Source organism: Drosophila pseudoobscura, chromosome X, assembly GCF_009870125.1.
Source record: "Drosophila pseudoobscura strain MV-25-SWS-2005 chromosome X, UCI_Dpse_MV25, whole genome shotgun sequence".
NCBI lineage: Eukaryota > Metazoa > Arthropoda > Insecta > Diptera > Drosophilidae > Drosophila > Drosophila pseudoobscura.
This window is the reverse complement of record NC_046683.1, coordinates 1196092-1223174: the sequence shown is the minus strand read 5'-3', so window position 1 is coordinate 1223174 and position 27083 is coordinate 1196092. Positions and strand designations below refer to the sequence as shown.

The 27083-nt window shown below is 44.0% G+C and overlaps 5 protein-coding genes and 1 long non-coding RNA gene across 7 annotated transcripts; 1 reads left to right on the top strand and 5 right to left on the bottom strand.

The window, feature by feature from the left end:
* Positions 1 to 641: 641 nt before the first annotated feature.
* On the bottom strand, positions 642 to 4186 carry LOC26534385 (uncharacterized). 2 transcript variants are annotated; one of them, XM_033383616.1, is made up of 3 exons: positions 1562 to 1714; positions 1231 to 1430; positions 642 to 1133 (listed from the first exon to the last, which is right to left on the bottom strand). In XM_033383616.1, the coding sequence occupies exon 3, from the start codon at positions 1122 to 1124 to the stop codon at positions 729 to 731; it is 396 nt and encodes a 131-aa protein (XP_033239507.1). In that variant the 5' UTR covers positions 1125 to 1133; positions 1231 to 1430; positions 1562 to 1714; the 3' UTR covers positions 642 to 728. The 2 variants fall into 2 exon arrangements, with proteins under 2 accessions (XP_033239507.1, XP_015042242.1); XM_015186756.2 differs by lacking the exons at positions 1231 to 1430; positions 1562 to 1714 and adding an exon at positions 4041 to 4186.
* Positions 4187 to 4802: 616 nt separating this feature from the next.
* Positions 4803 to 6167, bottom strand: LOC6901070 (endonuclease G, mitochondrial-like). Its single transcript, XM_002134513.3, has 2 exons — positions 5894 to 6167; positions 4803 to 5824 (listed from the first exon to the last, which is right to left on the bottom strand). The coding sequence occupies exons 1-2, from the start codon at positions 6050 to 6052 to the stop codon at positions 4988 to 4990; spliced, it is 996 nt and encodes a 331-aa protein (XP_002134549.2). The 5' UTR covers positions 6053 to 6167; the 3' UTR covers positions 4803 to 4987.
* Positions 6168 to 12452: 6285 nt separating this feature from the next.
* LOC117184858 (uncharacterized) lies at positions 12453 to 18305 on the bottom strand. Its single transcript, XR_004470327.1, has 2 exons — positions 17849 to 18305; positions 12453 to 12847 (listed from the first exon to the last, which is right to left on the bottom strand). It is a non-coding gene; the product is annotated as an uncharacterized lncRNA (long non-coding RNA).
* LOC4814327 (uncharacterized) lies at positions 16672 to 21515 on the top strand. Its single transcript, XM_001354370.4, has 5 exons — positions 16672 to 16822; positions 20613 to 20784; positions 20884 to 21000; positions 21068 to 21229; positions 21294 to 21515. Exons 1-5 carry the CDS (start codon positions 16692 to 16694, stop codon positions 21396 to 21398), a joined length of 687 nt encoding a protein of 228 aa, XP_001354406.4. The 5' UTR covers positions 16672 to 16691; the 3' UTR covers positions 21399 to 21515.
* A 3077-nt stretch (positions 21516 to 24592) lies between these two features.
* LOC4814387 (uncharacterized) lies at positions 24593 to 25122 on the bottom strand. Its single transcript, XM_001354368.4, has one exon. The coding sequence runs from the start codon at positions 25083 to 25085 to the stop codon at positions 24714 to 24716; it is 372 nt and encodes a 123-aa protein (XP_001354404.2). The 5' UTR covers positions 25086 to 25122; the 3' UTR covers positions 24593 to 24713.
* A 793-nt stretch (positions 25123 to 25915) lies between these two features.
* LOC6901069 (uncharacterized) lies at positions 25916 to 26657 on the bottom strand. Its single transcript, XM_002134512.2, has one exon. It carries the CDS (start codon positions 26547 to 26549, stop codon positions 25989 to 25991), a length of 561 nt encoding a protein of 186 aa, XP_002134548.2. The 5' UTR covers positions 26550 to 26657; the 3' UTR covers positions 25916 to 25988.
* Between the last annotated feature and the right edge of the window lie 426 nt (positions 26658 to 27083).

Below are 27083 nucleotides of genomic sequence, written 5' to 3'. Positions count from 1 at the left end.
GCGTGGTGTGGCAAAGCGTGAAATTAAATTTGACTTGCCTCAATATCATTTTCATTTTCATAGTTTCCCCTCCCCCCACCACGATGGGGAGCTTGCTGGGAAGGGTTTCTATATAAAATATTCGAATAAAAAGAAAAAAAAAACAGTGTGCCTAGCGAAACTATGCACATATACATATATTTTTTGGCAATTTTTATGTTCCAGAGTTTGGAAATCGTGAAGGAAAATCTGCGTGCGGAAGCGTAACGAACATTTTTATCCATGGCCATGGATTTTTACTAGGCCCTAAAATTATATTTTCATTGTTATGTACCCCCCTCCCCTCCCCACCGCTTGCCCTATTGCCCCTTTGCCCACTGACTCCCGTCATGCCACAAATCCTTCAAGCTGGCCACGGGACTGCGCCCATTTGTCCTGCTTGGGGAGCTCCGAGCGACTGGCGACTGGCCACTGAACCCCGAGCTGCCGAGTGACTATGTCTCGTGGCTCCTGCGAGTCCTGTGGTGGAATCGCGTGACTGCGTCGTGTGTGGTGTGTTTTCAGCGAGGCGGCTGTGCCGCCAAGCAGCAACAGTTGGTCCCTGGAAGCCACTGCCACTGCCACTGCCACTGGAAGGAGGAAGGAGGAAGGAAAGCATTGGCTGGGGGTTTGTGGGACTGCCGAAAAGTTAACCAGAAATGTATTTGAACGAAAAAACCAAAAATATAGATCATATGGAATTTTAGCTACTATGGCTGCGAGTGAGAGCGTGAGCGCGAGTTCTCCGCCGAGGGCTCTTTATCGGAAGCGGCTTCCCAGAAGACGGAGAGAACGTGCGTGCGTGGAACCTTGACGATGCCCAAGAGAAGCTTCTTCCCAGTCAGTGCACCGAAGATGAGAATCTCGCTGCATTGGGTCAGCACGATTTCCCCCTCGGGGGTCAGCATTTCCAGCTTTCCGCACAGTTTCCCCTTGACACCGCTCTTGGCGCACAGGCCGAGCTCAATCATCTTGCCGAAATATGGTAGTATATTCAGGTAGCCCAGACCAAGCTGCTCCGCATCGACGTCCACCCGTTCTGGGATGTTGGGGATTATTTCGAAAAGCGGCTTGTACATCGGGCCACGCTGGTGTGAAAAGTTCATTTTGCGTGTCTGCAAAAGCAAAAGCAAGAATACGATAATTAGCACTCGATATGTTACTATATAAAGGATTTACTACAGCTATATCTATATCTATATCTATATATACCTTCTTGTTTAGAGTTGAAAAATCAGCAAAGTTTTTCCTGGAATATGTGTATCTCCGACACACACTGGTAGGTTTCTGTGTATGCCTCTGTTCAGTGTTCAATGACAACTATTTGACAGCAATGGAAACTGCCACTATATCGAAATAGGGCTTGCTGTTTTGCTACACTAACAACACTGCCACAAAACTGACATAAAAAACTTTAAATAAATATTATACGTTAGCTTTTGTAGGAAAAATATTTAACTCAAACATACAAATATTTAATCTATATCTATATCAGTATCTATATCTATATCTATATCACATCTATATCTATTCCTATACATACCTTCTTGTTTAGAGTTGAAAAATCAGCAAAGTTTTTCCTGGAATATGTGTATCTCCGACACACACTGGTAGGTTTCTGTGTATGCCTCTGTTCAGTGTTCAATGACAACTATTTGACAGCAATGGAAACTGCCACTATATCGAAATAGGGCTTGCTGTTTTGCTACACTAACAACACTGCCACACAACCGACATAAAAAACTTTAAATAAATATTATACGTTAGCTTTTGTAGGAAAAATATTTAACTCAAACATACAAATATTTAATCTATATCTATATCAGTATCTATATCTATATCACATCTATATCTATTCCTATACATACCTTCTTGTTTAGAGTTGAAAAATCAGCAAAGTTTTTCCTGGAATATGTGTATCTCCGACACACACTGGTAGGTTTCTGTGTATGCCTCTGTTCAGTGTTCAATGACAACTATTTGACAGCAATGGAAACTGCCACTATATCGAAATAGGGCTTGCTGTTTTGCTACACTAACAACACTGCCACAAAACTGACATAAAAAACTTTTGATAAATATTATAAGTTAGCTTTTGTAGGAAATATATTTAATTCAAACTTAAAAATATTTAATCTATATCTATATCTGTATCTATATCTATATCTATATCTATATCTATATCTATATCTATATCTATATCTATATCTATATCTATATCTTTATCTATATCTTTATCTATATCACATCTATATCTATTCCTATACATACCTTCTTGTTTAGAGTTGAAAAATCAGCAAAGTTTTTCCTGGAATATGTGTATCTCCGACACACACTGGTAGGTTTCTGTGTATGCCTCTGTTCAGTGTTCAATAACAACTATTTGACAGCAATGGAAACTGCCACTATATCGAAATAGGGCTTGCTGTTTTGCTACACTAACAACACTGCCACAAAAATGACATAAAAAACTTTTGATAAATATTGTACGTTAGCTTTTGTAGGAAATATATTTAATTCAAACTTAAAAATATTTAATCTATATCTATATCTGTATCTATTTCTATATCTATATCTATATCTATATCACATCTATATCTATTCCTATACATACCTTCTTGTTTAGAGTTGAAAAATCAGCAAAGTTTTTCCTGGAATATGTGTATCTCCGACACACACTGGTAGGTTTCTGTGTATGCCTCTGTTCAGTGTTCAATGACAACTATTTGACAGCAATGGAAACTGCCACTATATCGAAATAGGGCTTGCTGTTTTGCTACACTAACAACACTGCCACAAAACTGACATAAAAAACTTTTGATAAATATTATAAGTTAGCTTTTGTAGGAAATATATTTAATTCAAACTTAAAAATATTTAATCTATATCTATATCTGTATCTATATCTATATCTATATCTATATCTATATCTTTATCTATATCTTTATCTATATCACATCTATATCTATTCCTATACATACCTTCTTGTTTAGAGTTGAAAAATCAGCAAAGTTTTTCCTGGAATATGTGTATCTCCGACACACACTGGTAGGTTTCTGTGTATGCCTCTGTTCAGTGTTCAATAACAACTATTTGACAGCAATGGAAACTGCCACTATATCGAAATAGGGCTTGCTGTTTTGCTACACTAACAACACTGCCACAAAAATGACATAAAAAACTTTTGATAAATATTGTACGTTAGCTTTTGTAGGAAATATATTTAATTCAAACTTAAAAATATTTAATCTATATCTATATCTGTATCTATTTCTATATCTATATCTATATCACATCTATATCTATTCCTATACATACCTTCTTGTTTAGAGTTGAAAAATCAGCAAAGTTTTTCCTGGAATATGTGTATCTCCGACACACACTGGTAGGTTTCTGTGTATGCCTCTGTTCAGTGTTCAATGACAACTATTTGACAGCAATGGAAACTGCCACTATATCGAAATAGGGCTTGCTGTTTTGCTACACTAACAACACTGCCACAAAAATGACATAAAAAACTTTTGATAAATATTGTACGTTAGCTTTTGTAGGAAATATATTTAATTCAAACTTAAAAATATTTAATCTATATCTATATCTGTATCTATTTCTATATCTATATCTATATCTATATCACATCTATATCTATTCCTATACATACCTTCTTGTTTAGAGTTGAAAAATCAGCAAAGTTTTTCCTGGAATATGTGTATCTCCGACACACACTGGTAGGTTTCTGTGTATGCCTCTGTTCAGTGTTCAATGACAACTATTTGACAGCAATGGAAACTGCCACTATATCGAAATAGGGCTTGCTGTTTTGCTACACTAACAACACTGCCACAAAAATGACATAAAAAACTTTTGATAAATATTGTACGTTAGCTTTTGTAGGAAATATATTTAATTCAAACTTAAAAATATTTAATCTATATCTATATCTGTATCTATTTCTATACCTATATCAATACCTATATCTATATCTATATCTATATCACATCTATATCTATTCCTATACATACCTTCTTGTTTAGAGTTGAAAAATCAGCAAAGTTTTTCCTGGAATATGTGTATCTCCGACACACACTGGTAGGTTTCTGTGTATGCCTCTGTTCAGTGTTCAATAACAACTATTTGACAGCAATGGAAACTGCCACTATATCGAAATAGGGCTTGCTGTTTTGCTACACTAACAACACTGCCACAAAACTGACATAAACAACTTTAAATAAATATTATACGTTATCTTTTGTAGGAAATATATTTAATTCAAACATAAAAATATTTCATTTAATAATAACTTAATTTAAGTAGCTACTACCCTGCCACGTTCCGAGCCGGAAGCACGCCACATTTCCGCCCCCTGCGCCACACTTATTGTATAATGTACCATTTCAAAGGTATAAACACAAAAACAGCTCTCTCGTTTGAGAGACTGTCATCACAAAGGCGAAAGGCTGAAAGGCGTTTGACAGCCCAGGACTCTCAGCGTACTTCATTGAAAAATACGAAAATCGCGGGTTTCACCATTTTATATTCAGTCTTGAGACTGAATGGTCTATATCCAAATTTCAGCTCTACTTCTGCATTGAGAGACTGCCTTCCTTTGGGTTGCCACAAGTAAAAGGCCATTTAGATGCATCCTTTACGGGGGTATATATCTTTCAATCAGATGCAGTTTCTTATGGGCAAAGTTCACTTGTGGCAGTGCCACAAAGTCTCTGGCCAACAATCGTTCCTGGCTAATTCACCTTTTTCTGGGTAAAGGCCCAATTAAATGCAAATTTACCAAATATTAAATTTTATTGTCAGGATGAGAATTTTGCCAGCGGGTTTCCTCTCTGCCCCGCCTGTTGCTCTGCCACACGATGGAAACATTTTATTTAACACAAAAAACCGGCTAGAAAGATAGCCAGAAAGATAACGGCGCATCGCAGGTGAAATACCCTTCAAATAAATTTCTTCTTTTTCAATTGAAACAACATTGGTCGGTGGTCATCAGCTGCGAGGAGGACATCATTTGCATTGCCTCGCATGTGAATTCTATTTCGATGTTGTCCTTATTTTTAATCACCTTTGGCCCCTGCTGCTCCTTGTTGAACCGCAGTCCTGTCTGCTCTTCGATATCCTTGATGCGGACGCGATGCTCGCACAAGCATCCCGACATATCGGAGGGGCCATTTTTGATCACGTATGCCTCGATGTTCACTGGCTGAACATCGCCGCCGGGCACCTGCGACTCCTCGATGATCAACACTTTGAAATAGTGCGACGGCACAGGCACGGGCATGGAGGCGTTTCCACACTCCCTGTACTCCAGCCACGATTTACCGGTGCCGTGGTTTTTGGGTGTGAAAATGGGACCCGTGTAGGTGTAGAGCGACCCGCACTCCTGGGTCTTCAATGTCACATACCGCTCCAGCTCCTGCCAGATCGGACGCCTGAAGACTCTGCCAATCTCCTCGCAGGCACCGGTCAGCAGAAAGACATCGGTGTATCGAAGATACTCAGGCTCATCTGGCGATGACCCGGCGCGGAAATGCTCGCAGATCCACGTGGCGCTCTTCGTTTCCATGCCACGCGACATTATGTAGTCCTTGTGCACCACCAAGTGCTCGGCACTAGGCAAGCCGTACTTGAGAAGATCCAGCACATTCGCCAGGGGGGGCTCTTCCGAGCCCATTTCCTCCTTCGGTTTCGGCAGCAGAAACTTGAGAAGTGGTTTGACTCGATCGCATATCTTGTCCTTCAGCCCCACCGGACGGCTCCACAGTCTAGCCTCGTGATTGGTGCTGAATGTCGAAAGCTGTTGGGCGGAGGTTGTGATTGGAGGTTACTCCCACACCCATACCATGCCTGAGGGGCAAGTACTCACCACAGGATACAGCTTGCGGCGATTGTGGTACACATAAGGATCCCTCTTGATCACATCGAATAGATTATTGATGGATGTCTCCTGCTGCAGAAAGGCACCGCAAACGAATGCCGCCACTCCAACCGAGGCGTACAAGGCAATATCTTGTGGTTGTGGCATTGTCTGTCGTCTTTAATTGTTTATTGTTCTACTATATTTTTGGAAAAGTATATGTTTTACGTGCGGAGAGGTTCTACTTATGAGTATTTTCATAGTCCAACGTTGAATAAGTTTTAAAACAAAGCCTACTCTTGCGTTGAGAAACTACATATGTAACTGAGAAACTGAAAGTCACTGGGTGACTCAATCTCTCTCTCTCTCTCTCTCTCTCTCTCTATCTCGAGCACCAACAAGGTATTGCGATGGGACACGGACAATGCATCTCTCAATTGCATGACTGTGTTCAGGAAAAGACTATAAAATACCAGGATGTTGCACTGGGGACCAAAAAGCTGTTCTATGGCGGGGTTTCTATGACACCCAACAGAGTAACGTCGCTGTTAACAGTCCGGGCTAACAGCCTGTTACTTCTCACGGGGACCGATCTGCATTAACAGCCCGTTTACAGCACACACGTCCACACGCCTCTTGAGCGGCCGCCTAGCCGTGAACAACTGAATTATAACAATTATGTTTTATAAAAGTACACAACTATATATGTAGATATATCGTCAACCGACTCTTCGGAGCACTCCTACGAGCCCAGCCATTCAGCCAAAGTTTTCTATCTTTTGGCCACAAAATTCCTCACAATTCGAATGTACCCTCTGCAAAGGTACACAAAATTTGGCAAAAAATACATACATAAATACATACAAATATAAGATGGTGAGACGAGACGAGACAAAAAGCACACGGACTGAAGGAAACGAAATTGTTGCCGTTGGACAATACGATAAAATTGAAATCTAACGAAAATAGAACCGAAAATAGTGCAACACAAAACAAAAAAAAATTGGGTTTCTATTTGCTTTGCTTTCGCTCTCGACTCCTGGCTCACTTTTTTGCTAGTTTTTGTTTTTGCAAAATTAATATAAATTTTAAATATGCAAAAATATTGGGGATACTCGTGCAGAACTCCACGCCAGAGAGGGATCCAGAGGTGCTAGAGAGCTGGTTATATAACAATAATATGAAAAAGGCCGACAAAATACTTTAACAAATACCAAAAACCGACATTTTACCAACTGCATATTACGTTATGCATATTTCATTTATGCCCAAAACAAATACACAATGCAGGACCCACAGGGACCCCCGGCCGCACCAGGGGGATCGGACTGGGCCCTGCCCGGCTCCGACGGACTATTCCCCGATAACAACAAAAACTTCGGATACTCTACGTGGCAGGTATCCCGAAGTGCACTCATCATTCAGAATCCTTTTCATTCGCCCAATTAATAGAAAACCGTCTGGAGATCACAGGCAGCTTTGGGCCACTCTATGGGAATATTCTGTAGTGCCAGAAAGCGATGGCTTTTCCTTCTAAGCCATGCGAGAGATGCACCCACGTTTTGGCAGGGCATACGGGCATTGCATCTGCATCTGCATCTGTCGGCATTTTTGCATTTAATGCCATAAAAGTTTATCTGCAAATGTGTCGCTGTGTGTGTGTGTGTGTGTGTGTAGGGAATTGCTACTTTTATTTTCAGTATTTTAATTAAATAAAAATTTATTTGTTTACACACACAGACAGACGGCCAGACGGCCAGACGGACAAACAGACAGAGAGCCATAGTCTGGGGCAGGAAGCGGGGACGGGGACGGGGACGGGGACAGAAGGCGAATCAACGAACTTAATTGAGACCATTTTGTGCAATTTTGCTCTCGTTTACATTTCTCCAACTCCACTCTCCACTCTCGGCTCTCGGCTCGACTACGTCCACACTTTACTTAATTAATCACACAAAAAATGAAGGGAAGGATGTAGGGTGGAGGGTGGAGGGACAAAAGCGCCTGGAGAGGCGGCAAAAACATGTAAATTGGTAAAGGAATTTATCCCACAATTTATGGTAGAAAAATCCTATAGCTGGGACCACTCTACTTTCAGTTTCAAATAGCGGGGAAAGCAACAGCGTCCTTCTCTCTACAAATGTACATCCATCTAGGCCTTGAGCGCATCGAATGTGTGCTCAGCGCTTAGCCCTTTGAGCACAGGGTATCCACAAGTCGATCCACTCACCTGGCCTATTCTCGCGGGCTTTGTTTATACATATGCATTTCTATAAATTTAAACCACTTCGGTTCCGGTTTTTAAATGTCAGGCCAAAACTTACATTTCGAGCACATTTCCGGAGTGCAAATGTTTTTTTTTTTTGTCCCTGGGTTTATGGTCTCGTTTTTCGCTTCTTGTTTTTGCCAAGATAAACATATCAAAAAATGTTTAGTTTTATCCGAAAATAAATTGCACAAATGTCAGTACCCTTACGGAGGGTATTACGATTCTGAGAGGTTGTTTTTACATTTATTCCACGGTTTCTTGTATCGAGTTTCACGACTATCCTTGCGGGTGTCTTGTGGTGTCTCCTTGATGGCCACGCCGTGTTTGAGTCGGCGACGGCCCTCCACAAAGGGTGGTATGTATCTCGAGCTTCAGATACCTCGATTGACCGAGAAACCTTCCCGTGTCTGGATCGTCGGGGACGCTTGCGAGGACTTCAAGTGCATCAGATTCCATCTGTAATCGAGAATAAAATAGTTCAGTCAATGGGCAAGCTCCGACTTGTGAGTACACAAACAAAATAAATGTAATTTTCCCGAAAAGGTGGAAAAGGTGGGTAAACAGAGAAAAATCCCACCATAAGAACAACTGATGTTGTTCAGAGAACACTTAATTATAAAGCAGACTTGGGTTTAATTCGGCCATATTTAAGAGTCTGTAAATCATTAATTTGTGTAATACCCTTGAGTGTTTCTTGACTACGACTGGAGATGAAAGGGTATCTCAGGCTTCGACTTCAGTAGTAGCTCTTGTTTCATATTTTGTTGGCACTTCTTTCATTTTTGCAGTATCACAGAAAATGAAAATAAAAACTAGTAGGGGATGAGGTTAGCGGGAAGAGGGGCCTGCAGGGGGTCTGGCTATGGGTCTGTGTTTGATGTTGTTATCGCTGGCGTTGTTTTTGTAGTCGTTGCTTCTGACAAAACGTTTCAATTAGTGCGATTATTACATAAGCAACAAAAGCTACCCGAAAATCGTTTTTGTCGCCTGCAATTTGTTTCGTTTGTTTCGCCCTTCTCCTCTCCCCGTTTGACCGTGTTGTAAGTGCTTCAGTGTTTATTTGTTAGGCGTTTGACGCTTATAACTCACTCTACCTCTCCGTAGAGTGGGTCTCCTCAGGCGAAGAGAGACCTTCCCAAAGCGTATCCATACAGAATCACATACGTATCAATACTAGATGCTTTCAGATGCTCTTAATGATGCGACTTGACAAAGGCAAGGCAGAGGAGCACCCATAGGCAGCGACGGACACTACGAAGCGTAGCAAACCGTTATTCATTCAATTCGTATGCGCTGATAGCGTGGTCCGTGAGCAAAAGAGAGGCGTCTCAGCCGAGTGTGGCGCGGTAGTGTTGGTGACTGTGAGAGAGAAACAGAAGGAATATCGGAAAGGAATTTTTGAGGGAGGGAGAGCAATAGAATAAGTCGCTAGCTACTTCACCCATACATGCGTACATACGTTGTTCATTCGTATGAACATACCTGCATACATAAATGTTTCATAAACAATTAAATGCCTGAATTTCGTGCTGGTTTATGTTTTTCTTTTGGCCCAAGAAGTCGGAATGCCCGTGTGGGGCGGGACCCCTGATCTCCGATCTCCGATCTTCGGCCATGCCGTCGCGATGGTGGGCATTGTGTTGTATCCATTACACTGCTGCTGGCTCTGCTGCTGGATCTGCTGGCGGCTCTTATGCAATGCAGCAGCAGCAGCAGCACTCTCTTACTGCCGCTGCCTCTGCAGCACTTGCAGCTTGTGCCGTTTGCAGCGCTTACGCTGCCTCTGCCAACTCTCGGCGAGCTTTGGGCTTGGAGTTGCTCTCCCGCTGCTGCAGTCTCTGCTCGACTTGGCACAGTGGGCACGATTGGCAATGCGGTGGTGAGAAAATCACATCGAAGCGCGGCTCGGTACTGCTTCCTTTGTGTATTGCTGGTTTGGAAAACGGTGTGTAGATACTAGGATTGGTTTTTAATTCATTTTTCAAACAAATTGGAATACGCTAAGCCGCTATTCGACCGCTTTTGGCGGATGGCTTCCACTGTGCCCGCAGTCCGGTTCGGGCCGCCCCGCCTCGCGCTGCCACGGCCGCTGTCGACGCAGTCGCCGCAGTCGCCGCTGGTAACTGCCTACATAGCTTTTTTTAAGTTTAAACAATTTGGTCGCCGCTTAGTTCTCTTTCGCGTGCGCCAAACCCCAGTAACCAGGCAGCCCGGCGCCAAAATCATATATTCCCCAGCGGTCGCGGCGCCACGACCATATCGTTATAGAACTGTTTTCGATATCGAACACCGAATCCCATTGGTTTTCGAACTCGGTTTCGGTTTCTTTCGTGTGCTATTGATCTGAGTTTTCGCAGTGCTCTACATACATCCACTTTTTAAACTAATTGATTGATTGATTGACCGATTGATTATCGAGCCGCGTGAAAGTGAGTTTCAGTTTCGGTGTTTGTTTTTACCATTTACATTGCTGGTGTGATTTCTGTGCTGCATTCCGAATTACAAATATTTTTTTTGGGAAACATTTTTCAAATTTTCAAATTTTTTTCAATGTGTATTTTCTTGTGCGGCTATTTGTGTTGTGTTGGGCAACTCTATAGCTGTAGAGCTGTAGAGCCGTAAAGCTGCGAAGCTTAACCCCTGACTGACCCTCCGACATATTGGGCAAGAGTGCGTGCTGAAGCTGAAGCCGAATATATGTGTTGAAAATACGTTGAAAACTAAATGATTTGTCCATGAAAATCCCCTACTATCCATAAGTTATACGAATTATGAGAATAAATCGCTGGTTTTTCCTTAAAATCGCAATCCAAAAACATGTTTCAACACTCAATTGGGTTATTAATGGGTTTTCATAAATTCAGTCTTGACCCCAAAGCAACCCCAGTTTTCACACAGATCTGACCAGATCCGATCAGGTTTTCCTTGGTCCAGTTCGGGGCTCGACGGGTGCGCCGCGATCTGCGTGTATCATGGGAAATTTCAATGCAATATCCATCGAAATCTTCAACGGAACGGCCTTGAGGTCCAACCGAAATGCCGAAAGATCAACAAAAACAAAATTCCACACACAGTCAAAAAATCCACACAGAAATAAGCAAGTAAATAAAAATGTTCAATAGGTTGATTTTTGGCGGATTCCGAATCGGTTTCGAATGGGTAATGGGTCTCTCGTTTGCAGAAGACGGACCCGGGCCGACGGCCGTCGGCGAGGGGTGGGGAGGGGAGGGGTAGGCGAGACATCAACTGTAACCGAAACCGAAACCGAAACCGAGACGGCGACGCATGCGCAGCGGAGTGTAAACAATTTTGACCCAATTGTCGAGCTCCACTTGCCTCACCGCTCCCCTCAGACCCACAGACCCCACAGACTGTGTGGCAGATTGACGTGTTCGCCTTCAGAGTTTATGCAGCTGCCCCCAAAGTGCCCCCGGGGCTGCCCCAATACGTCAATACTGCACTCGATTATGCAACAAGCGAAAGATGCAATATGCAGTTGATAGGGCTCCCATAAGGTGGGGAAATACTGAAAGAGCGGTGAAAATTCTGGGTTAAAAAGCGAAGATTCCATGGAAAATCGACCAGCATTGCAGTTCATTTTGGCACCCGAAAACAATTTAAGCCAATTACCAGCTAATTGTTGGCATAGAAACTCCCACAAACTGGTCCCCCCCCCTCCCAAAATGGTGGCCAAAAATAGTTTCAATTGATGAAGGCGCCAATTGACTGCTAATCAAAGCGCAACAAAACCTGGCCAAAAGCAGAAACGACCCTCGGGCCATCAATTACCACCTGTCAATGTTGGATCCGTCTGAACGTCTTACCGGTTTCCATTTAGGGCCTGCACTGACCAATTGGCCCAAAGAATTTGGTCAATATTAATGAAGAAAACCGCCAAAACATCCAGTGTTGGGCAAGACCCATGCACGACCTTGTCGTTTTGTGTGGGCTGTTTTTGTTTGTATGAAAGTCAAGGTCGAGGTTTATGTGTTTCACATTCCCATTCGATGTTTGTCGTTGATAGTTTTTATACCCTTGCAAAGGTTCGATCGATGCTCGTTCAGCCATCTTTGCCACAGAGAGCGGGGAGCACATCTGATGGCCATCGTGTGAGACGGGGAACCCCCGTCACTTGAGCGTTCACTTAATCACATGTGGGAGCCATCGGTCGAGTATCGAATCTGTCTCCCAGTAACTCAATTAAGTCTGCAAGTGTATCTTAAGCTTCGGCCATTGGTAGTTTTTTTGCTTGCCGGTCGATTAGCATTTGCTGAGTGACTCTTATCTTTTTTTGTTTTATTTTTTATTTTGAGGGTTTATTTTAATGGTTTATTTCAATCGAATTTCACGACGGTCATTGGGGAGCCAAGCATGAGGAATTATTTCTCGTGTTCAGTGGCGTTGTAATTTTATACAAAGAAATCTTTGGGGCATATAAATTTGAGAATGCATGCCCGAGCCACCTCAACGATGCCACAGTAGCGGAGTACAGTGCTGGTGGTCATCTCTACACAGTCCTCCATCACCACATCGCCGGTTAGTGTCTCCTTGATGACCACGCCGTGCAGGAATCGGCGACAGCCCTCCACAAAGAGTGGTATCTCCAGCTACAGATACCTCAATTGGTCGAAAAACCTTCCCGTGTCTGGATCGTCGGAGACGCTAGCGAGGACCTCAAATGCATTCACTGCCATCTGTAATACGAGAACAAAATACTTCAGTCCAGGTCCAGTCCAGTCTTCGTCTCAGGAAGTACTACAAATATTTCTCTCTCTCGGATTGAGATTGACAGAAAAAGGAATCGAAAGGGAAACAATTAATTGTATTTATTTCGGCCAAACTCAAGAGTCTGTGATCCTCGAATGTGCCTCTGTCTTAGGTGTATCTTGAGTACGAATGGAGACGTATCTAAGACTCTACCCAATGTCCCTACTTGTTTGATGTTTATTGGCATTTCAATTTCAATTGATTATTTATCTCGAGGGGAATAGCAGAATAATCACTGCGCTTCATAGATGGAGTAACCCAGTGACAAAGAAATCTATTTACACAGCTGTGGAGAAACTGTGAGCAGAAAGAAAGGGGGTGATGGAAAATAGCAGCTGAAGAAATCACAATTACAAAGAAGAGGGAAAGTCCTGCTTCGAAGGTCGAAGCCCTAGATACCCTTTGCCGAGAATCTATATTCTTTTCGGAATTTCCAACCGTTGCTTGTAATGCGCAAAACTTAAAGATTCCTCCGTATTCCGGAAATTCCACGCCACGGACCCGCACGCGTCTCTCTCTTTCTCTCTCTATCAATATGTACGAGTATGTTTTATTTATTGACTCTCTTTTGGACCCCCTGAATGGCAGGATGCCGCCTTTTGACAGTTGGCACGTAGTTCTGGCCAAGACGCAGCAGCGGCAGCGGCAGCGGCAGCGGGAGAGTCGGCCGCATAAAGTGTTCCAAGACGATGGGGAGTATACGTAATATGAGTTATGAGCCAGACTCGACGATCACGTAGCCGTGCCTCCCCCATGGCTCTTGGTGTTCCTCTATGACTCCCCCCTTATCCATTCTGAATTCCTTTTCCTGTGAAATAATGTTAATGCCAAACAATTAAATACGGGGGCAAAGGGAATCTTCCCCTGACTTTCCACCACGATTGCAAATTTAATTACATCTGTAAACAATTTTTTCTTGCCCCTCAACCCACGAGAAAGGGACACAAACAAAACAGTTTTTCCTTTTGTTATTTTATGATATTTTTCCTTTCCATTTTTTTACGTGTGTGTGTGTGTTTCTGTGTGTGTGTGCGGCCATTAGCAGGGGCCAAAACTAAAGGGAAAACTGCAATGGCATAGTGAGGAGTGAGGAGCGGGGAGCGGGGAGCGAGAGCTGGCGCTGCTACGCGCTGAGAAAAGCAATTTTCCGGTTGAGTTTACAAATGGCGGGCGCGGTATCCGGTCTCTTCCCGGGTCCCGGGTCCCGGTTCCGGCGCTGAAAATAAATGACATATCACAGAGTCTGGTCACCTTTATGGGATGCCCAAAGTAAACATATGAAAGCAATGCCCAGATGGATGGTCAGCCCGCGCGGGGTGTTCGGGTGCACAGAGGGTGGAATATGGGGTAGATAGCAGGGATACATAGGGTGTTGGATGGGGGTTTTCCCAGTTCCCAGTTCCAACTATGAAACTGGTTCGAGTTTAGATGTGGTTTGGATGGGATAGGGATTCGACGGTCAGTTTATTCGATTTTTTGAATATATACTGCCTATACATCCCATATCTTTTGAACCAGATTCATTATTTCTGGATCACACAAAAGAGAGAGTAGGATTTTGGCGATCTCTATTTCCTTTATCCTTTATCCATCTGTCTCTCTTGTTTGCAGTTCGGAAGATATGTACATATGCCCTGCTCTGTCCCTCCCCGCCAGATATCAATAAATGGGTTCCCTCTCATTTGCAGGCAGCTCTCGTATCCCTGGTCGGTATATCGTTGTTTACACACCCACACATAGATACACACACACACACACACACACACACACACACGAGGACAGTTATGAATGGCAATCCATTCGCTTAATGGAATTTCGTGTTGTTTAACTTTTACGTGGCGCCAAAGTCATGGAAGCGAATGGTCGGCAGCCCCCTGACCCTCCATATCACACCCACACCCACACCCACATACACATGTGTGCTTTTGGAGCGTCCTTGGCAGCTGTTTGCGGGTCAACTTGGGGTCACCATTATTACCCTTTCCCTAGCCGCCCAAAACCCACCACATAGAACATCGTCATAAAGCTTTATGAGCATTTATTATGCAAGACTTCTGGCTGGGTCAAGTTTCTGTCTGTGTTTTAGTTTTATGATCGCTTCCGCCTCGACACCTGCCTCCCATCCAACTCTCTCTCTCTCTCTCTCTCTCTCACTCTCTGTGGCCTCTTGGCCATGTTTTAATTTCAATAAACGCACATTTTATGACTCCTCAGGTTTATGGCCACCGCAGGCCTCAGGTTTTTGGCCCGAGTTGGATTTATTTATCTTTCATTTCATTACTAGTTTTGCGAAGGCGAAGGCCACGCTTCAAACTGAACGAATGGAATCAATCGGGGCAGAGGGCAGGGAATGATATCTTATGGGTGTGTAATCTAGTAAAATTTCACAATATATAGTGCCATCATTTGGCAAAACACTTCAAATCTAAATATCGACTTTTTCGGCTTTTCCAATATATAGAAGTACCACAACTAAAACTGTGGCATACTTTTGGGCTTGGTCCATTACAAATTTGAATGTGGAAATAAATGTATGTACCATGAGGCCATGTGTACCGCGTACCCACGGGTATCACTTTTTGGCGAACTTTTTTGGGAGACACTGTCTATATTTGAAAAAACGTTTCGATACTCTTTCTGGCAAATCTGAATTTACATACAAACACTCATGATTCCGATACTCTTAGAAAGTCAATACTGCCAATACTATTTTGCAATCTCTGTTCTCTCTGCCATTTGAAGGGTGTACCATAAATTTTGTGGGAGACCGCCCATGGCGGCAACACACACAAATCGTTGCCGACTGCTCTGCTGGCATTGCAGTCGCCGACGACGTCTACGTCGACGTCGACCACATATCGAGGACATTTAAATCGCTCTTAAGTCCCGTTTAATTGGTACTCAGCATGCAAATGCGAAATGAGGCGGAGATCCCAGGCAGCAATTGTCGCGCTCGCTCTCTCCCTCTTGTGTCTATGTCTCCCACTCTCTATCTCTTTGTCTCCTTTTGTGTGCTTATGCATGCTTGTGCGCTCGAGTGTGTGTATCATTAGTTACATATGTATGTATGTATGCACATACAAGACCCTTGCAGTGGGTATGATGACTTTGACCACATATTTGTAGCGCCAAATTCTTACTCAGAGAGCAAGAAGAGAGACTTATTCTTTACAAACTGCGTGTTGGCGCGAGAGACATTGCAACAATTGATCTGGTAGGGTATCAGAAGGCCTACCCCGAAGCTCATTGCTGTTTCTTATCTTTCGTTCCCCCTCTCTCTTTCTGTGCTGGTCACTCTGTGTCCTGCTTATGTGCAACTGTACTTACTCACTCAAACAGTGTCAGAGAGAGAGAGAGAGAGAGAGAGCGTCGTGGGCCAGAGTGCGTAAGAGACATAGAGAGAGAGAGAGGGAGAGGGACACCCGCTTGGTGTGCTTGAAAGAGAATAGCATCGAATCGAATCAAATCAAATTTAATTGAAATGCCATGCAAAAATATTTTGAGAGCAGACGGACATAGAAAATTGATTGATTTTTGGCTTTTGCAGTGAACCGCCCACGCCTCCGCCTCCTCCCCTGCTTCGCTGGCAAACACCCGCCCTTTCCTACGCCCTCCCATTGATACTATAATTACAAAGAACCGTTGGCCAGTTGATGAGCCCGTTGGAAAACATAATCAAGAATGCGATTCTCACTCTCACCCTCACTCGTTCCCCCTCACCGGCACTCTCTATTTTCTCTCTTGTTCTATCTGAAAAAGTTTTAATTTCAAATGAAGTTTGTCCAGGGAAGGGGGGTGCGGAGCGGAGCGGTGCGGTGCGGGCAGGATAGTCGGATGGGCAATAAAATAATCAAAGCGTGCACAAAAGTGCAACGGGAATTGCCGAAAAACCGGTTACAAAAGTAAGCAAAAGCCAGCCAATGTGGAAGATGGGCTGTGGGAGCAGAGAGTGGGGGAGGGGTACGAGAATGCCATCAGCTGAAAGCAAGAGGAAGCCAAAAAGCACTAGGCAAAAGGAAGACAGATAGAGTGATAAAGGTATGATAACGAATTATGGACACCCTTTAATTGAGTGTATGTATGTCCATATGTATAAGAAATTGTTGTTCTGATATGTGCATACATATGTACACATGTAGCTGGGAATAATAGTCAATTAACATGCCCACTTAAAAACCATTTTTAAGCATCAAGAAATCCTCCTAGCCACATACTGCCGAAAGCAGACCGTCATCCGCATTAGTTACAGGGTCGTGCTGGAAGAAAAGGGTTTGCCCAGCTGCGGGCCAGTGCAAATTTACCTGAGACAGAAAAGTGCAGTGCCGAGTGCCGAGGAGAGCAGCGCAGAGCAGAGGAGCACTGTAAGACAGAGCGGGACTGCCGGAGCAGACAAACTTAACTGGAAATCTAGTCGAAAAATGGGCAAAGTTGCAGCAGCAGAAAAAACGAGCCACTGGCCCGTAGTGAAGAACGGGAGAGCGCTGCCCAAATACCGATGCCGTTAGTCCGTAATGAGACAGTCAGCAGGAACGAAAGCAGAGAGACAGGGACAGCTAATACGCGCCATTAGGGCATAATTAAAATGCTCAAGCAGAAGTAGAAGAAGCAGCGGCGGCAGAGACAACGACAGCAAGAACAACAACAACAACAACAACAGCAGCAATTGCAGCGAAAACGCTGATAATGACAACACGAAGAAGAAGAAACATCTACGTAGCGGGCGGGGAGGGAGCGTGAGAGAGCAGCGAAAACTTTGCCGAAAGCCGACAGAGACAGAGAGCTTAGGTCCAGCGCAAAGTGTTTCAAATAAAGGTAAGGCTACCAAACACACCAGCCTGCAGACTTCCAGACTTTTGTGAATGCGTAAGACAATAAGGACAAGACCGAGAAAGGGGGAGCAAAAAAGCTTATCTGTGTGATTTCCTTACCTGTATTTAATTTACCGTTTGGCCGCAGTTGTTGTCAAATTGATTTAGCTTGTTTGGATTTGATTTGTTTGGGCGATTTCCCCGATATTGGCCCTGACCGAACCCGATACTCTAGTGCGATAAGTTTAATGCGATAATAAAGAAATTAATAAAAAACCAAAGCTAAGAACCGCGCAAGCGAAGCACCGATAAAACTATGAAAGGGAGAGCAGCAAATGTGTGGATCGCTTCAATAGCAAGTGGTAAAACAGATTACAGTGGAGCATGGCTGAAGGTTAAATGAATAGGAGTTAATTATCTCTTGCAGTGCACGACCAGACATGCATACCAATCAAATTCTTGCATGAATTCTTAATACAGTAATATTTTCGTGCAGGGTAGTGTTTACGCAATTCCTTCGTCATTTACTCAATTTACTTGTATTCCAACGGGAATCGGAAAAACAGAAATCAAAGCCCAACATTACTTCGCTCTCCGTACCGCTCTCTCTGCATAGTCACTCTCTTGTTGTTGCCTCTTGCGTCCTCTCTGCCTCCGCCTATATCAGTCTGCTCTGGAATTCTATGAAATGAATTTTGGCAATTAAGCAATCATTTCGCTCATATGTATGCATGCTATGCTAAGCGAATGGAAGCGGCAGGGAGATGCCGAAGTAGAAGCAGCACCAGACGCAGAGGCTGCAGCAGAGAAACTTATGCTTGAAAGACGCTGGCAGAGCTGAAGTATTGTCGAGACGTTTTCAATACACATACATACATATGTATGTATGTACATATGTGCACATGTACAAGCGGCTTCTTAGTTTCTCTGCTGGAAGGGTATCAAAAGTTTCGGCTGCCCTCTCTTGTATTCCTGTCACTCTTTCACTGCCTTGCTGCTTGCCAGCCTGATGATTGCCTTACGGTAGAGCAGGCAATCTATAGGAATAAAGATATGCATACGTGTGAGTGTGTGTGCTCCATGCATTTTTATGGCATTGCTTTTGGGAGTAGCAGCAAAAGGAACGCTAGGGGTAAAGGAGGGTATCAGCAGAAGTACATAGAAAGCTCTCACTCGAAAAAGCAAAAGTTTTCACTTCAAGTAGTTTTTTCGTTCTGCTTGGGTTTTTTCGGGGGTTTTCACTGTCGTTACTGTTGTTGTTGTTGTTGTTGTTGTTGCATCATCATTAGCCTGGCAAAAGAGTTTGAGCTCTTGAGTAGCATTAAAGCATCAAACGATTGTTTACTGGATGGAGAGGAGAGGAGAGTGAGTGTGCAGTTCTCTTCGTTGCCAAGGTACGGTACTATTTCAAACTGAGAAGAGATCTCCTATTCTGGCTACGATTGTGAAATTTCGTTTTGCTGCTCAACTCCAATCAGCCATCAAACTGGGGTATTTATAGAGCCATAACCATGACCCATGCCGCATCCCATTTCCATTTCCATTGTCTTCCTCTCGCTCTCGTTCTCGCTCTCGCTCTATCTATCCCATCAATCTGAGAAATTAAGTGCCAACGTTTCTGGCAAATGGCTCTAACCATCCATCCAACTGTTCGACTTTCCGCCTGTCCGCATGTCCGCCGCTCAATTATCCCGGCCAATATATTCACTCATTTCCAGCCAGAATTCTCGAAACAGAAGGAAGCACAATGAAATGCAAGACAGGGAAGAGTTGGAGCTACAGTCGAGGCAATGTTTTCCATAATTCCAATAATATTTTTGCAACTGCACATATTTGTATACCCTTGCAAAGGGTAGCCCCCTTGTGCCATGGAGAGAAGAGAGTGTGTTTTAGCGTAAAGGATTTCCCCCCAGTTTCACGGCTTCATCGCCAGCTCTATTCCAGTGAGACCTATGCTGAAAATAAATAAATAAAGGTTGTCCTTATATTTAATCTGCAATAAAGTGTATCTCGAGCTTCGGCTGACCTCTCGCTCTGGTTAACTATTTATTCTAGCTATAATTTCATCAATTTAGCCTGAGATTTACATATTCTACCCCCACACTCGCCCCATATATGGGGCAACACAATTTCCCATTGCCTGGCAAAGGGTCATTGTATTTTCAATTGCAGCATAATCAGGCATGCCGCACAAAATGCAGCAAAATGTTTCAAATAACACTGTTTTTATAGCTCTGACAGAGGGAGTAGATAGAACATTTTGGCATTGAAATAATTTAAATTATTTTCACATTGCATTGAAAATTATGGCCAAACAATTAAGCAGACCGTTTCAGGCTTCTGTCCCCTGTGGCCTGCGGCCCAATTGCTGGTTTCTATTAACTCTTTGGCCCCAAGAGGCTTAAAAGGCAGACACACACACAAACTGTCATATTAAATGGCATTTGGAAATTTTGGATATATTTTGTTATTTGGATACGATATTTCCCTGACAAAAATACAATTAAAATGTAAAAATTTATTAAGCTACTCTTGCAATTTTCCTAATTACGCGCATTAAAAAGCAAAACAAAATGAAAATGTACACAATTATGGAGATGGAGTGGAGGAGCTGGTAGTGGGCGGGGAGGGGTTCTGTTCTGTTCTGGGGAAAGAAGTTGACTTTTGTTTTGAAAATTTGTTTGGCAGAACAGAGGGTGCATTTTCTTCATTCCAATTTAAATTATGCTAAATCAAATAAAATGCTACTGCATTTATTAATGCCTTAAGCAGGGCTCTGGTAGAACGTGACGTTTTACAGTGGGATGTAATAAATTAGTTTTATTTTCAATGCCTTTTAAGCCATTCTCGTAGTATTGTATATTGTATATTGTTTATTTTTCAGAATGCAATACAGTAAACCCCTGTCCGCAGTACTGCTGGGTAGTCTCCTGTTAATGGGCCTGGCCATGGCCCAGGAGGATCGCTCCTCGGATGCCCCCCATGTGCGGCACAAGCGTGGAATCTTCTGGGACTTTTTCCAAAAAATGGTCATTACCAAGAACCTGATAGTGGATGTGAGTACAAGTAGATGCCAATGAGAACAGTCTATTGACTGGACATCTATGATCTCTCTTGTCTTTTGGGCTTAATCATATTTATTTTCGGATCTACAGCAATATACGGACACCAGGAACACCCTGAATGATATATACAACACCGTCAACGAGCAGTTCAGCGATCCGGGCCCCGCGAAGCCCACCACTCGTCCACGCAGCACAACCGAGAAGGCGGTAAGTACTCTTAAGATCCTCTCTTAAAGTGATTCCATCTCAAAATTATACTGGATTCACCACACAGTCCGTCAGTGGAGAGGACAGCGGAGGTGGGAGCAGCAGCAGCGATGAGCCCACGACCACAGAAGCATACAGGATATCCCGCTACGAGCTGGGCCGCATCCTGGGCCGCAACTTCCGGGGCTTGCAGCGCCTGGCGATGAGCGAGTTTGGAGAAGCCCTCAATGTGAGTTTCTCTCCGAGCCCACTTTTCCTAATCCTTAATCCTTAATCCTTAATGCCATCTACAGGCCACCAAGTACAATCTGAAGGAGTACAAGTCCGAGGCGGATCAGCAATTCGCCAACAGCCTGGCTGTCGAGAAGAAGAACAAACTGAAGAGTCTCAAGGGCTGACACTTGTAGGATACCACCCCTCACTCCACCCCTCAACCAGTGCCTGATAGTAGTTGTCTCTGTGATAGGCTTCCTGCATTACTACATATACATATATGATATCTATTATTATTTTTTTTTTTGTTTTTTTCTTGTTATTTATTTGCCAGTCTCCCTGTTTGGCTATGGAATAAAGTGGGGAATGCGGATGGGTGGGAAGTTTGAATGTCCCCAAACGCATGCGGAATAGTGTCTACGACTATTTTTGCGTCAAATTAAAAAGTTTTCTGTCATAATTTTATTGATAAACTTTTAAGTAAAAAAGCATCGCACGAACACTGTAGCACTGGGCAAAAATGGAAAACAAACTCCACCTACCCCCGGAGAAGAAGAAGCACAGGAAACACTCAGAATCAAGGAAAACAAAGAGAGAGAAAGGAGCCACGAAAGTTGTGGGGAATAAAATATGAAAATGGTTTGGGAAGGTTCCAGATGTTCCAGCATTCACCATCGCTTACATTCGTTGAGAATTTAGTAGCTTGGCATACAAGATTAATACTTTAGAAAAATTCATTAACATCCTGAAATATCCATAAAATACTTCCAAATACTTAAAGCTTCTGTAAAACGCATTTTGTGCCCTTTCTCACACGATCTTTTTTGAAGATGTTGCAAAGTTGCTAGAAAATATATATATTAAATAAAGAAGCTAAAAAATAACCAAAAAACCACTATATTTTGCAGTATTTTCCAGAAAAACTACCATGAAATAATACTAAAAATATTGAAAGAAATCTTTCTTTATTTTTGTACAGGGAAAACAAATTCCAAAGCTGTTGGTTATTTTAAATCAGTCCGAATTCCCAGCGAAAGCCCAAAACAGAAAAACTCAACATATCTACATATCCCTCTGTATCTCTCTCTCTTTCTCTCTCTCTTTCTCTCTCTCTGCCTTTCACTTCTGTATCTTCTTCTTTCCCTTTCGCACGTACACATGAATGCAAGTTGCTGTTGCCTGAAATCGAAGTAAAGTTGCAAACAAATCCAAAAGGCAAAACTTGCTAAAATACAAAGACAGTTTTGGGTCTGCTGTCTACTGTCTGCTCTCTCCGGGCCACTACTCTACGCCGTATGCCCGGCCCTGCCCTGCCCGGCCCTGCCCCCTTTCTCCCTCCCGGCCTTCCCGCTTGGGTCCCTGGAATAGTTAGCAGAAACCACTAAAAGTGTCATAATTCGATGCCCATGAGATGGCTGTCTCGAAAGTACGTTGGCCGACAAAACTTTGGCGGTAATGACTGTCGTTCGCCCTCAGTCGCCCCCAGGTCCAGGCCCTAGGTCCTCCTCCGGACAACAACCACCAACAGTCGTGCGGTGCAACTGTGCGTATGAGCAACCTGACTGCCTGTCTGCAAAGTTCTCTGGAAAAACAACGGAAAAAATATCAGGCGAATATTTGGCCGGAAACTTATCGAAAGTGGAAAGTGGAAAGTGGAGTTCGAGTTCGAGTTGAAGTTGCATTTGGGGAGCCTGCAACATGGTGTTGCTGATCTAAAAGCCAGTTTACATATCTTTCAGATAAACAGATATTTACCTTCAACATTTACGAGTACTCATAGTCTTCTTGCAAAGAAACAGTTCTGCAAAGTCTTGTATTTTATCATATAAAGATCTATCTGCCAGACAATTTGCTACCAATTTTGCAGAACATTTCGATGTGATAATCTGATTTATTTGGTGTTTATAGAGTCACTTCGCTTCACTTTGTTTCGCTCTGCTTCGAGCTTGTTTTGTTTCGTTTTCGCTGATTATGACAGTGAGTCAAACAAGTTGATTGCTTTAATTGTTTCTGGTTTTTGGGCTGACAGACGAGACCTGGAGACAATTATGGGTAATTTCAACAATAGAACAATTAGTTTAACAGCCAATAAAAAATAGAAACAGGTTCACTTTTGCGGAAGTTTTAAATGAAACGAGTAGCAAAAGTCCAGCTGGTCGAATGTCGCCTCATCACCGGCGATGAGTGATTGCCACCACAGCAATACTCGTATCACGTATCGCATATCTCATATCTGACTTTTGTAAGACTTCAGACGATCGTAGTACCCCCCAGGCAATACTCTGGCATTCAATTGGGAGCAAACGGAAGCGAATTCTCTTATAATTGGGTTCAATTCCAGTCAATCGAATGAAGTTGGCAATTGGCATACAGATATCGTCTTGCCATACATAATCGTAATATATGCTAGCCTTACGAGGGGCTATACGTGCGTACATATATCGTGTGATTTAGGCTGATGACATTGAGACATCTTCGGGCTCGCAAATGAATGATAAATGAATCAGCTAAATGAAAATGGAAGGCAAGCCGATCAAACCGGCACTGAAATGGCAATGTAAAATGAATACACGAATACACAAATCTCCAGTAAAGACAAACAAAAACCAATCAATAGGAAACGAGTGTTTAAACAACCTGGAAATATCAGCTACTACGAGATTAAGCCACAAGTTTCTAGAACCCTATTAAGGTTTTGATTATGATATATCATTTTAAGGGAAATGTCCATCAAAGATCTATTTCCTAACAAGCAACAGATCCGATCCCAACCAAAACACTCACAAATTGCATATGACTCTTAGAAATTACAGGTTGGAGCAGAACGCATATTGGGGGCCGTCATGGTGGTTGATCGCTCGCATCGTTTCTCTCCGGTATATAATTTGTGCTGATTGTCGGTTGAGAGTTGTGAATATTTGTTTAGAGGTAGCGGAGATCTTGGGTGTGCGGTTGTGGTTGTCATTGTGGTGAATGATCTCATATTGGAGTTCGTTCTCAGAAATCGCTTACATCGCGAATTTCATTCGAATATGTTAACTACTTAAGATCAGCCTTTATTTTTGTGATCATTCGATCTGCTCTAATGATCTCCCTAATCTGTATTCCCGATCCCCACTTCTCATTCGATATGATCCCCCTTCCCGTTAAGGGAAGACTGTGCTCTAGAGACGTATCCCTCATCTCGAACTACTTCTAGATGGATCGATCAGTCCCGGTCTGAACTTTGGATTTGTTGTTCCCCTACGCTATAATTAGCTGCTGGCTGATAAGCACTGATCCATGCCCCGATCCCGTCCCGATCCCGCTCGCATCGGATGACGCTTATCATCTGCGGTTGCAAAACAAGAGATCACGACCCGTCGCGCACAATCACTTCAATAAACATTCATTTATTTTCGTATAGATCACAAGTAAAAAAAAGGAAGAAACAACAAAGATATGTAAGCTGCAGGACGCTGTTTCCTGTTTCCGCTGTTGGAGATGGATGTCGGGGATGTCTACAGAGCTGGCGGATGAGATGGGGCAATGGGTGCCAGGGGAACCTTCTCGGTGGGCGCATCGAAGGGCACCGCCGACGGGGGCTTCGGCGAGGAGGTGTCGTCGCTGAGACGGTGCTTCAGCTCGTCGTACTTTTGGGCCACGGAGCTGCCAAAGTCCTTGGCGCCCTCGCCGATCTTGTCAGTGTATGGCTTGGCCACCTCGGCCACATCCTCGGCTCCTTGCTTCACCTTGCAGCTGAGGCTCTTGAAGAAGTGCTTGAAGTCGCTCTCGTCCGGGCCCTTGGTCTCGTCGCAGTCGGCCCGCACCTGGACCACCGCCACATCGATCAGCAAGAGGGCGATCAGGGAGCACAGCACAAACGATTTCATCTCGACGCTTTGAGTGGGGCAATGCGACTGAAGAGCTACAAATCGAAATCGAGGCGAAGCAGGCGCTGGCGCTGGCGCTGGCGCTGGCGCTGTCTCTGGCGACAGCGACGGCTCTAGGCAACCGGTTATGCTACCCCGCCGCCTCCCCAGACCACCCCCAGCAATGAAGTGAACATTAATAAATCTCAATCAAGTTGTGAATGTGTGTATGTGTGTGTGTGTGTGCGTGTGTGCGTGTGTGTCTGTGTGACTTTATTTTTGCTATGCGACTAGTCTGATCTTCTGGGCGGGGGTGGCGGCGGCGGCACAGGGTGGCCTCACCCGCTGCACCGGTGCCCGCCAACTGAAGCAGCAGCCGCTATGATCCCGCGTCGAACAGCTGGAGCCCGACCAGACTAGGGCCTCCTCCAACCCAACCATGGCCGTGAGGATGGCGCCGAAGATCAGGAGTCCGCAGGTTTTCAGTAGTAACATTTCCAACCGACAGGCCGCTGGCAACTGATGCTGCCACAGGGCACAGGGCACTCCTCTACTGAGGATGAGCTTATTTACTCACCAAAAACCGGCTGAACATTGTTTATTTTTGGTCAAGAATGAACGACAAAGTTGTGGGCCAGAAGACGAGAAGAGAAAGTCAAGTACCGGAATGGCATGAAATGACAAAAGAAGAGCCAAAGCTGGAGCTGGAGCTTACATATACATATGAGAGAGAGAGAGAGACAGATAGAGAGAAAGATAACTTTTGAGAGATATTCCTGAAGGGCATTTTGAGAGCTCGAAACCTCATCGAAAAGCCAGAAAACTGTTCATTCAAATTCGAAATGTAATCATTTAATTAAACTACTTTTATAATTTATTAACCAATGCATATTGTATATAGTGGGTATAGTATAGGTATAGAAACTACTGCTTCATACCGTGAAGAACCTCGCTGTCGACCTCGTTGGCATCGTCTCCCAGCCACTCGATATTTGTGGGTGTGGGAGGAGCTGGTGTCGTGGTGGCTTCCTCGTTTTGCCCAGTGCTCGGGGAAGTGACTCCCTCAGTGGTGGACCTGATTGTGGAGCTGCCTTCCTTCTCGGTGTCCTGGTCTTTGTCCATCTGGGTGTTGTCCTTGGGCGGCTTGGGCAGCGTGAGGACGTTGACAAAGAGCGTGATCCTTTGGAGGAGCGAGCGCGTCACATCCCTGGCCTTCTCCTCCAGCAGCTTGGCCTCCTTCTCGATGTTCTCGATCCAGGGCTTGGCCTTCTCCAAGGTGCACTGAACGCTGTGCACGAACTTTGTGACCTCGCTGGGGGGCTTTGGGGTCGTTCCCGAATCCGAATCCGAATACGAATCCAAATCCTCCAGAGACTTGGCCTCCGACCCACAGAGAATGGCCGCTGCCTGCAGCTGGCCGAGGCACAGGCACAAACAGAGGCAGCCGACAATGGCAGCGCTGAGGTTCATCTGGGGATTAGTCATCGTCACTGGCGGTATGTGGCAGCTGTGGTCGTAGCGTCGTGGCGATCGTGTGTCGCCGCTGAGACCCCAAACTCGACTGAAACCCGTTTGCAGCCAGGCAAAGCCACTTGACCAAGTTCTGGCCCCTGCCAGCGGCCATCGACCATCGACCATCGAGTGTGGGGTGTGGGGTATCTGCAAGATCTGCGAGAAAGTCGTCGAGCAACTGAAATGCATTTCCAACCAGAACTGAGGAGCGAAAGAAGGCAAGTGCAAATGGAAATGGAGAAGGGAGAATTATCCAGAATGTGAAAGAGATTAGACATATGAAATGAATCACAGTTTCTGCTGAAGAATAGTGATGTTTTAACAGCTTTGCGGATAACCAGGTGAAGAGCAAAATCAGCAGGTAGATGCACGAATGAGGGATACCACCCCAGGATGTTGGGGTTTTTCCTTAACTCCCCGTGGATAGAAGGAGCCCGCTGCCTACCTACTCGGGCTCATATAGTATTGTATAGTCTTTGATAATACGCATTTGTCGTTATGCTGAAC

Coding starts and splice junctions, on each gene's coding strand:
- LOC6901069 (XM_002134512.2), bottom strand. CDS start 26,549: ATGACTAATCCCCAGATGAACCTCAGCGCTGCCATTGTCGGCTGCCTC.
- LOC26534385 (XM_015186756.2), bottom strand. CDS start 1,124: ATGAACTTTTCACACCAGCGTGGCCCGATGTACAAGCCGCTTTTCGAA.
- LOC6901070 (XM_002134513.3), bottom strand. CDS start 6,052: ATGCCACAACCACAAGATATTGCCTTGTACGCCTCGGTTGGAGTGGCG. Junction 5,825..5,893: donor GCCGCAAGCTGTATCCTGTG/GTGAGTACTTGC, acceptor TCCGCCCAACAG/CTTTCGACATTCAGCACCAA.
- LOC4814327 (XM_001354370.4), top strand. CDS start 16,692: ATGAAGTTTGTCCAGGGAAGGGGGGTGCGGAGCGGAGCGGTGCGGTGC. Junction 21,001..21,067: donor GCAGCACAACCGAGAAGGCG/GTAAGTACTCTT, acceptor TTCACCACACAG/TCCGTCAGTGGAGAGGACAG. Junction 21,230..21,293: donor AGTTTGGAGAAGCCCTCAAT/GTGAGTTTCTCT, acceptor TGCCATCTACAG/GCCACCAAGTACAATCTGAA.
- LOC4814387 (XM_001354368.4), bottom strand. CDS start 25,085: ATGAAATCGTTTGTGCTGTGCTCCCTGATCGCCCTCTTGCTGATCGAT.